General features: G+C 43.7%; 1 protein-coding gene across 1 annotated transcript; it reads left to right on the forward strand.

Annotated features, from left to right (window-relative positions):
* The first annotated feature begins 5,958 nt into the window (after positions 1–5,958).
* Positions 5,959–6,516, forward strand: LOC122341389 (uncharacterized mitochondrial protein AtMg00860-like). The gene has a single exon (XM_043234722.1). The coding sequence runs from the start codon at positions 5,959–5,961 to the stop codon at positions 6,514–6,516; it is 558 nt and encodes a 185-aa protein (XP_043090657.1).
* Positions 6,517–11,981: the final 5,465 nt, after the last annotated feature.

Here is an 11,981-nt window from a genome sequence, read left to right on the forward strand (position 1 = left end):
AACGGTAATTTAATTATTAACCTTTATTGAGATCGCACCGTGTAGGCAAAAGTGTTTCAGCAGCATGTCTCATGCTTATTAAGTAAGCAACCCAAGTATGAGCACCAGTAAATCACGTTGGACCTATCTGACACTACTAATGAATGATTTAAAGAAAGACTATAGGGAGCTGATGCAGAGGAACTGGTTCTGTCTGTTTAGTTGACTACAGGTCATGACTTGTGGTGTGCTGACATCAATATTTGATGTAAACCACAGAGTCGGTGACATAAATGTCAGCACACATGCCCCTCCGAGGAAAACATTTCACATTTTCAGGCTTCTGCGAGTATGTGAAAGGCTGTAGCTTTTGCCTTGTACTCAGAGAAATTGGTAATACTGAAACTTCTTTATCGACGGAGCACTTCACATCAAAGCGCACTGAATTCTGCATGCTTTTGAAATGTCAATTTGATTTCATCCGAGTACCGCTGCCTCTCCGGTTATTGTATCTTAGGAACGGAAAACAAGATTCACAGGTGGACCGTGATTATACATTACGGAGAAACAGGATTTATGTTCAAAGTGCTTTTGTCACGTCTGAATCTGCTGTATTCAATATAAGAAATAGATGTTTAGATGTTCTAAGCTGTGTGTGTTCTTGAGATAAAATATTGCTATGGAGAATGCAGGTAATCTCTTAAAGTGCTGTGTTTCAGCAATGTGTTTCATCTGCCTTCCCACTTATTTTCCTTCAGTGATTTGCCGCGCACAATACTCTAAGAAAAATCTCTGCGTGACTCCGGTGGCACCGGTGCCTTATAAAATATTTATATAAATTTCTGGGTTGCTTTTGTTGGCCAGTATTCTGACAACATTAGGACACTGTGAAGGTTTAGTCCACCCGAAATGTCAGATCCGTCATTATTTATTCACCATCTTGTCATTCTGAACCCATGCGGCTTGCTTTCTTCAGAGGAGCACGTTTCGTTCACGATTCCGCATATTCAAACTGCGGTTTGTCTGGTTATGAGGCGGACGAAAAACACGAGGGTGTAACAGCGGGGTTTCCGAGTTGTGATGCTGTTCGTTTTCTCCGTAGGGAATTAGGAGTTCAAGTGGAAACACAGACCTGCCGTGAGCTGACAGATTGTTAAAGGAATTAGCTCACCCAAAAATTTCAATGCATTCATTGCTTACTCACCGTCAAGTTGTTCCAAACCTGTATGAGTTTCTTTCTTCTGCTGAACACAAAAGAGGAACAAACAGTTGCTGTTGGCACTGATTGGGGAACACATATTTAGTGAAATTAATATAATTTTCAATTTTATTCACAATATGAGTTCATTCGATGCTTGCTACAGGTCACAAAATAGCTGGGGCGGGGGCATGTTCACCATGGTCTAGCATCTCCTCTTCATTTCAAAGCGCTTTTGAAGACGTCACTGCTTGAGAGTTTGTGGTCGTCTTTGACATATTTTTCATTTAATGACTTCAAATGTTCTTTCTAGGTAAAGGATCTGGGCTGCAGTCAGGCCAGTTCAACACCTGGACACTTCTACTACGAAACTATGCTGTTGTTGTATGTGGTTTTGTTTTGTCCTTCTTAAATACACAAGACCTTTCCTTAAACAGAAGTCATCTGGAGGGGAGCATATGTTGCTCTAAAACATTTACTGTATATACCTTTCAGCATTCATAGTGCTTTCTAAAACATACAGCCTGCCCATACTGTATGCGTTTATGCACCCCCAGCCATCAGAGATGCTGACATTTAAACTTATTTATTTATTTTCAATAGTTGTTGTGATGTGGTGATTCATCTGGAGCTTGTTGGTGTGGTTCATTACTCAAATGGGGAATTCCTTCCAAAAACCAATCCAATTCAAAAGTTGGTGTACGCAAGAAGTTTAAATGTGTACAAATGAGATTTTGAATCATTTCAAATGAGTATTTTTTGTTTATTTGTGACACAAAGCTGTCGAAACACAGAAAGAAAATTCATGTAGTGTTTCTCGCTTAGAAACTGCTTGTATACTTAAACAATTGGCAAGTAATAAATTGAATTAAACAAGCAATTTTGAAGTTTTATTCCTCCATATACTCCTTTAATAGATTTGTTTCCAACTTTAAATAGTCATCGTTTACACTATAGAAGACAGTATGATGTAAATAGCAGATTTGAGCTATTATTTTGTAGCATGACAAGCCACGGTCACTAAATACTTTTATTTTATGGAAAAGAGCTGCTTGGACATTCTACTAAACTTCCCTTTTTAAGCTCAAGGGAGGGGAAAAAACAGAGCATACAGCAATAAAATCCCTTCATCATCTATTCACCCTCATTTTTGGGGAGAATAATTCCTTTAAGAAAGAATCCCAGGCTTACACGCAGATAAAACATTCAGCAAACTGCATTTTAGATAGATCTGTCCAAATGCGGAGCAAAACAAGATGAGCGTGAGCTTTATACCGTGGCTTTAAAAGCAGAGGGTGATTAGAGACACACAGACCATAATCCATTTCACAACCCAGGCCAAATATCACAGAGCATGTAGAAAGAGCTAAGTCAGGGTGACATGAACCCATCATTACAACTGTAGAAGGAAATCAATTTACTATAAATATCTCCCTCTCTTTATCCCTTTTCGTACAGACAAAAAAAGTAGCCAACGCTGAAGCTCCCACTCAAAGGTACTGGGTTTTATAAGTCACTTCTGCTCACTAGGGCTGTTCAATTTGATCAGAAATACAGTAAAATAAGTTTGTGCAGTGTTATTCCAATTTAATATATCTAGTAATATCTATCTGTGATGCAAAGCTGAATTTGAAACACCTTTACAATGTGTTATAGGAAAGGGGTGGAGAGCATCAGCTCATTTGCATTTAAAGAAACACACATCAAAACAGCATGTTTTTTTCGCTTCCGCCCAAAAAGCCGTGTTCTGTGGTTTATTTTCAGCCTAAACTAGAAACTTTAGCATAAGACTTAACCTCCGTGTATAAGTAGCACAGGATAATTCATGACAGATATACTTTTTCTTTCTTTCTTTCTTTCTTTAGTGAACAAAAGCTCACAATTCTTCTAGACAGGACAGCATGTAACACATTCATGAATTGATAATAATGCATGTCTTGAATGCAGTGTCCCTTTGGATGAAAGAATCTGCCAAAATTATAAAGGCACACAATACACAATACAATTTTTCACAATACAGACAGCTTACTCGCTACCCAAATGATACAAGAATTACTTGCAACCTGGCCACATAAAAATATGTACCTCCTTTTTGTGCACTTTTTGCGCAGCATCGTTTTTAGGTGCCTTACTGCAAATGTACACTGAGTTGCGCTTAAACACAGGCTCAACCCGTGAACCCTGGCACATTTTTATTACGTTGGTATAGGTATATATTGCGGCTGTGCAGAATTGAAATATCCGTAGACCGTTGTGAGCTACCGAATAAACCTACCGTCTATGAAAACCCAGATATGAAGCTGGACATGTGCGATGCTAACCTTCAAAAGTGTTATGAACAGCACCTCTGTGGCTCTCTCCGACCACCACCGGAGGGAGCCCTCACCTGAGTACTGATCGCTCTAGGACTCCATTTCCCATAATCCGTGCCTTGGACTGATTAGCGCTGCCAGGTGTTCCTCATTCCCTTCCCCTTTAAAAGATCTGCCCTGCCATCAATCTGTGCGAAGTCTTGTTTGTTTGTACAGCAATTCCGAGCGTTTATTCCTGTATCTGTATTCCTGTTGCCGACCTTGTTCCTGTTTGATTCTACGATTGATTTCTGCCTGCCTACCGACCCTCTGCCTGTCTTTGTTTACGTCTCTTGGATTCCCCTGTATACTGTCGTTCGCTCCTGTTTTACCCTGCCTGTCTGACCACGATTAAAGTCTGTCGCAAATGGATCCCCTGTCTTGACCAGTCATTACAGAAGACTTCGCCACTACCGGATCCAGCGGATATGTATCAGGTGATGTCAGAAGTCTCGTCCCAAGCCGCCATAATTACGCACCAGCATCAACTGCACAAACTCACCACTTTAACTGAGGAACTGGTGAGATCGATCCACACTTTAACCCTCGCTACGGGAATCCAGGCCAACACGCGCTCAAGCCGCTCAACCCGCTCAACCCGTTCAGCCTACCGTGACTCCGCCTCAATCTAACCTCAGTCCTCGTCTCAGTCTGCCTGACAAGTTCGACGGATCATCCGCAAAATGTAAGGGGTTTTTGTTGCAATGCGCTTTGTTTATTAGCCAACAACCCAGTTTATACCCCACTGAAGATAGCAAGGTTGCTTTGATCTGTTTCTCTGCTCACCGGAGAGCGCTCGATTGGAGCCACAGCCACCTGGGAAGCACGTCGCATGTCTTTTCCCTCGTACAATGATTTTGTGCAAGAATTCAGAGTCTTGAACAAGTAGCCGGAGGAAAGATCCCGGAGAGCAACTGCTTACCCTCGCTCAAGGTACCAGCACTGCAGCGGATTATACTCTCACTTTTCGCACGCTTGCTGCCCAATCAGGTTGGGGTGAATCACCTCTCAAACTAATGTATCGTAGAGGCTTGAACACGGACCTTCAAAAGGAACTGACATCGCGATGAGGGCAGATCGCTTGAGGAGTACATGGAGATCGCAATCAAGCTGGATAATATTCTCAGAGCGCGCCACGACAAGTGTGAGAGTTTTCCCGTTCAAAGCCTTGCTCGATTAACGGCACCAGAGCCCATGCAGATCAGTTCAGCCCACTTAGACTCCAAGGAGCGGGATCGAAGAGCGCGTGAGCGCTGTGTTCTACTGTGGTCAGGCGGGCACTTCCAATGTCATGCCCCACACGTCCCCAGCGCCATCAAGCAGCATCGGTAAGACATCAAACTCACTCTGATTCTTTTGAGATTCATGTCCAGCTAAAGGTGAAACGGACTTGGATTACGGCCGTTGCCCTCATTGATTCGGGGGCGGCCGGCAATTTTATCGATCAATCTTTTGCTAAGTCTAACGGAATCTCTCTTGTCCCATGTGAACCTCACGTGGCAGTGGCGGCGCTAGATGGACGCCCTCTTGGACCCGGTAATGTTTCATCAGTCACGGAAACCTTAGTACTGCAAGTAAGCCCCCTTCATTCCGAATCTATTCGCCTGTTTGTAATTCAGTCTCCCAAACATCACATCGTCCTTGGACTACCCTGGCTCGAGATTCACAACCCCACCATATCCTGGGCCGACCACCAAATAACACATTGGTCATCAAACTGTCACAAGCACTGTCTGAACAATCCTGTACACCAATCTCCTTCCAAGCCATCTCCCTCTGCAGAGAAGTCATTTCCCTCCGAAGAGAGGGTCACCACGCCACCCGAACTTCCTGGGGAGTATCAAGATCTCGCCCTAGCATTCAGTGAAAGGGGTGCAACACAACTACCACCTCACCGTTCGTATGATTGTGCCATCGACCTCATGCCCGGACGCACTCCTCAACGAGGCCGTGTTTTCCCCCTCTCACAACCAGAATCAGAGGCAATGAAATCATACATCGAGGAAGAACTCGCCAAGGGATTCATTCGCCCATCTACTTCACCAGCATCCGCGGGGTTTTTCTTCGTCAAGAAGAAGGATGGTAGTCTTCGGCCCTGTATTGATTATCGCAGTCTGAACGAGGTTACAGTTAAATATCGCTATCCGCTGCCACTAGTACCAGCCTCCCTGGAACAACTTCGCAGAGCAAAATTCTTTACAAAACTAGATCTTCGTAACGCCTATAATTTGATCCGTATCAGAGAGGAGACGAGTGGAAGACAGCTTTTTCAACAACCTCCGGGCACTATGAATACCTCGTTATGCCGTTCGGACTTGCAAACAGTCCGTCGGTCTTCCAAGCTTTTCGTCAATGAGGTGTTTAGAGATATGCTAAATCAATTTCTCATCGTTTACATGGACGACATCCTTGTTTACTCAGATAACCTCGATGCCCATGTCACTCCACGTCAGGTCAGTTCTCCAACGCTTAATAGACAATCAACTTTACGCCAAGCTCCAGAAATGCGAGTTCCACAAGACCCAAGTGGCTTACTTAGGATACATCATCAGTGCGGAGGGGGTAACGATGGACGAGCACAAGGTCAAAGCAGTCGTGGAGTGGCCACGCCCCTCCACTGTCAAGGAGTTACAACGTTTTCTGGGCTTCTCGAATTTCTATCGAAGATTCATCCGCAATTTTAGTCTTGTTGCAGCTCCTCTCACTTCACTAGTTAAAGGAATTCACATCGCCTATCGTGGTCACCCGACAGTATCAAGCATTCAACCTACTCAGGATAAGTTCACTTCCGCCCCGATACTCCATCACCCAGACCCCAACCGGGAGTTCATAGTCGAGGTGGATGCATCAAATGTAGGCATCGGAGCCATTTTGTCTCAACGTCACGGGCACCCAGCAAAACTTTACCCCTGTGCCTACTATTCTCGTAAACTCAACTCAGCGGAGCGCGCAACTATGATGTGGGAGATAGAGAGCTCCTCGCGATGAAATCCGCTCTTGAGGAGTGGAGGCACTGGCTGGAGGGGGCCAAATTCCCATTCACTATCCTGACTGACCACAGAAACCTTGAATACATCCAGTCCGCTAAACGCCTAAATTCACGGCAAGCTAGATGGTCTCTGTTTTTTCCCGGTTTGATTTTAAGGTTACCTATCGCCCAGGCTCTAAGAACACTAAGGCAGATGCCCTATCCAGGCAGTTCGAGAGCACCCCTGCGAATTCTCTATGGACCCCATTCTACCGTCGGCTCGTATTGTGGCTCCAGTTCAGTGGGACATCATGACGGAGATCTCTGAGGCACAACATGAACCTGCCCCCCAGCATGCCCACCCAATCGAACCTATGTGCCTCAAGCCCTGAGATCAAGAGTTCTCCATTGGATTCATGATAGCCCCAGCTCCGGTCACCCAGGTATCACTGCCACCCTTCACTTAGTCAACAACCGCTTTTGGTGGCCAACCATACGCTCGGACACTATCCATTCGTTCAACAGTGCCAAATATGCAACATCACTAAAACCTCTCTCACCAACGCCCAGCAGGACTCCTACAACCGCTACCCATACCAGAAAGACCATGGTCTCACTGCCATCGACTTCGTGGCGGATCTGCGGTCTCAATTCCTTCACCACGGTGCTCACGGTTGTTGACCGGTTTTCTAAGTCTTGCAGGTTCATACCTCTGCCGAAATTACCCACAGCCTGGGAAACTGCCGAGGTGCTTTTACAGCAAGTGTTCCGTTTTTACGGCTTACCAGAGGACATTGTATCAGACCGTGGCCCACAGTTCACCTCTCGAGTCTGGCAAGCCTTCTGTTCCCAACTCAATATTAATGTAAGTCTAACGTCAGGTTATCACCCCCAATCCAACGGTCAAGCGAAGCATGAATCAGGAACTGTCTCAATTTTACGAATTACTGCCACGACAATCAAAACGATTGGAGCCGCTATCTTGTCTGGGCTGAGTATGCGCAGAACTCATTGAGGAAGCAATCTACCGGGCTGACTCCCTTCCAATGTGTCCTGGGCTTTCAACCACCACTATTTCCCTGGTCTGGAGAACCCTCAGCACTACCCGCAATCAATTCGTGGCTACAGAGGAGTGAGGAAGTGTGTGCTCACGTTCATCTCAGAGGAGCAGTCAGGAGGTTTCAAGAACAAGCCGACCGCCATCGCCGAGAGGGCCGGAATATTCACCTGGCGACTGGGTCTGGCTATCGACCCGGGACCTCCGACTTCGGTTACCCTGCAAGAAGCTAAGCCCAAGGTACGTGGGTCCTTTCAAGGTCATTGCACAAGTCTCACCAGTTTCTTACCGCCTAGATCTCCCTGCTAATTACCGTGTGCTTCTACATTCCATGTCTCTTTGCTTAAAACCGCCGGTGGCCGGGAGGAGAGAGGACCAGGATGAGGTTGCTGCCGAGGACGCCCTCCCTAATCATCGATGGCGAGGAAGCCTACCAGGTTCGAGAAATCCTGGATTCACGACGCCGAGGCAGGGAACTGCAGTACCTAATCGACTGGGAGGGCTATGGACCAGAAGAAAGGTCCTGGATACCTGCTCGAGACATTCTCGATCCTTCACTCATCGCTACCTTCCACCAGGACCACCCCGACAAACCTGCTCCCAGACCCGTGGAAGACCTCGGCGTCGAATCACCCTCGCTTCGGAGCCGCTCGCAGGGGGCTCTGTTATGAACAGCACCTCTGTGGCTCTCTCCGACCACCACCAGAGGAGCCCTCACCTGAGTACTGATCGCTCTAGGACTCCATTTCCCATAATCCCGTGCCTTGGACTGATTAGCGCTGCCAGGTGTTCCTCATTCCCTTTCCCCTTTAAAAGATCTGCCCTGCCATCAATATGAAGTCTTGTTTGTTTGTACAGCAATTCCAGCGTTTATTCCTGTATCTGTATTCCTGTTGCCGACCTTGTTCCTGTTTGATTCTACGATTGATTTCTGCCTGCCTACCGACCCTCTGCCTGTCTTTGTTTACGTCTCTTGGATTCCCCTGTATACTGTCGTTCGCTCCTGTTTTACCCTGCCTGTCTGACCACGATTAAAGTCTGTCGCAAATGGATCCCCTGTCTTGACCAGTCATTACAAAAAGCGTCCGTTTTCAAGCATCACAGCATTTTAATACCGTTTTAAAGTCATAACATGAGATTTTTCAAGTAATTGTGCGAAAATTATGCTTTATTAATTAAAAACTCTGTGAATAAGAATAAAAGGTGTTTTATTACCTCTAGTCTTCATTTCTTTTGGAAACTGCAGTATTATGTACTTGTTGGTACATATTTTGTGTCTCGCTTAAAAGTGCACCCAGGTACGTTTATGCCATGAGACCAGGCAGGTACATTTATACATATATGGTTTTTTTTCACAATACAGCTTCTACTCACTATACCCCAAAAACAGAGTTACTCGAGTTGCTACTTATAGTCGCTTTCTAACAGTGCACACTACATATAACGTGGGAATATTAAGCAGCATATAATGTAACGAGCACAATTTTTTCTCTCTCACACACACACACACACACACACACACACACACTCTCTTCAACTAAGCTTGACACACTGTGCATTGCATCATGACTTTGTTGAGATCTCTGGGTATCTAATCCAAATCTCACCCAGGGTTTGCAGAGCGGCAGCACCCTCAGGAACTAAAGGGTTATTTGATCTTGTTCTTTTCTCAAATAACCCCGAGCAAATTCATATGTATACTGTAGGAGTTCGTCTTAAGAGCCTCTTTCAAAAGCGGAGAATGAATGTTTGAATACAAATCCGCGTCTTTTAACAGACGAGACCGTCGCTTGAGCATTTGCCTAATAAAACCGACAGTGGATGATTGGCACAAAATCGCAACAGACAGGAGCCCGTCCGTGTCTACCTGTCAAGGTTCGGAAGACTTTCGCTCAAGGGGACACGTAGTTCTGCTGGAAATGAGAAAGCATCATGTTGTGCGCATCTGTGAGTCCTGAGTCACACTTGTGACGCGGAGCTCTTGTGATCATAGGTCGTGACAATATGCACGCGACACCACGGAGCTGTTATATGACACAGCTGAATGCCAACAGATTAATGCCGCAGATGTGATGTCAGATGGAAGACCTTGGGGCCGCTTTTGCAGAGATGCATGACTAACTTTAGACATCGTGTGCTTAAAATAGATTTAAACGCATTACAAATACATGCAGCTCATCTTGTGCAAACATTAAAGTAATAGTTGGTTTTAAAATTGATAATTACGTCTTCAGGCTTGATGGGGCGCTATAATTGAGAGCTGTTTGAGAACATTTTCAGTGAATAAGTTACATTTTTATCTGTTCTAAACCCAGATTGATGTCTTCAGAGGACTTTAAAGTATGTCGGTTTGTCTACAGGAGAAAAGGGTATGTGCTTAATATTTGGTGGAATTTACATTTTACAAATAATTAGCAAGTAACACACTGAATTAAACTTAAAATTGTAAAAGAGAAAAAAAATTATATATGTATATATATATATAAATATATATATATATATATATATATATATATATATATATATATATATATATAAATATATATATATACACAGTATATATAACAACATAATGGTGAGTAAAATAAATAAGTAAACCTTTAAAATCACCACAATGCCTTAAGAAAATACAATTTCTGAACAGAACTGAGTGGATAAAAATAATATGTTTGTGCTACACTGAATAAAAAAAAATTCTTGTAAAAACAATTAGAAATTTTGAATAAATCTCATAAATAATTTGAACTAAGGAACACGTCGCGTTGAATTAAACATGAAAGACCGAAAAGGTATTTTCTTGTACGCACTCCAATAACCTTTGTTTTATTTAACTTCGAAAAATCAATTTTTCAGCGTAAGCTGTTCCACTGGGGCTAATTCTTACACATGAATTACGATTAATTGTTGCTGCATTGTGTACACATTTAGCGGTCTCTGTCAATAATTTAGTTTTGGCCCAGGCTGAAAGACTTAGCGTTCTTTTTTGAGGCTTTGGAGAATAAGCTGTGTGAATACTAAGCTTGCAGCAGCCACCTGGATCGGAGAGCGAGGGAGAAACCCGAATGTGTTTTCCAATTTGGGTGGAGTCGCGGCAGAGGTGGCAGCCGCCCGCTGCGTGTGTCTAAACGAACACGGAAACTGTCACCAAACCCGTGACCCGAGCCGCCCCGCGCAGTATTACTGCCAGCAACAGGCCATTAAGCCTCTGCCTCTGAAGACACATAGGAGCGAGACGGCGGCCACATATAAACTAGGTGTGAGGAAAAAACAACGGCAAAAACAACGCCGGATGTTCGTACAGGGCCCCCGAAAATAATTGGAGACGGTACACGCCCTCAGCCTCACGACGTCCCGAAGCCAAATCTATGATTTACTTTGTGTTGTTTGTCCAAAGTCTTTTTTATTGTATGGAAAAGGTCTGCTTAAAGACTGTTTACACTACCCTCGGAATAAAATATCCTCCTTTGTGTTCCTCAAAAGAAGAGACCTTCTCCATACAATAAAAAAGACTTTGGAGAAAACAAAATAAATAAATGTTTGAATATTTTAGAAATATTCAAGGAATATGCCTGAAAAAAGAAGTCATATGTCACCCTATTTAGTATATATATATATATATATATATATATATATATATATATATATATATATATATATATATATATATATATATATATAAATAAATAGTAAAATTATATAGGTCTATGGGTCTAGCTTCCGGTCTCATCCGTGCCCAGCTATTTTTAGCTGCTTGATATGGAAAACGAATGTGTCTTATCATGTTATTTTAATGTATTGTCTTAATTACGAACACACTTGTTGTTGTTTTAAAGTATCATCTTAATAATGGCCTGTATTATCTTGCAGTGCGAACCGTTTTTACCCTTTACAGCCCGTTCTCCTCTTTACCCCCTAGGTGTATTGCGGCTAACGAACCGGAAGTCTCGCCCATAAACTTACTTTAACGCTGAAAAAAAAAGGGGATCGTGTAATTGAGATACAGTTAAGTTATTTTTGTTGTTGTTGATGTTATAACCAAAGCACAAATTTAAAAAAAATCTCTAGAGCATATGTTTTGACTGTGGGGGACCAATTGAAAGGTTTAGACCCACCCGCTCCAGAATTAACTTCACTTTTGTGAACCGTTTAAGTCTGACCAACTGTCGTAAAGGTGGTTCAACTTGACATATGAATCATCTTCGCGCCCAAACATGAGGCGAAGAGCGTTATCTCAGCAAAACACGCGGGTTAAATCGGCCGAGGAGCAGTTATTGGCTGAAATTGCCGTTTATTAAAGAGCTCTCTGCATCTGCCCGGCGCGCTGTTTATTCAACGCGACATTCACGGGAGGCCGGTAAAAAACAAGGCGATATAATTCACGAGCGTGACTCGCGTCGAGCGCGCGTAAGTGACGTAGATGGAGCTCGG

The sequence above is a fragment of the Puntigrus tetrazona genome, chromosome 3 (assembly GCF_018831695.1).
Source record: "Puntigrus tetrazona isolate hp1 chromosome 3, ASM1883169v1, whole genome shotgun sequence".
Lineage (NCBI taxonomy): Eukaryota > Metazoa > Chordata > Actinopteri > Cypriniformes > Cyprinidae > Puntigrus > Puntigrus tetrazona.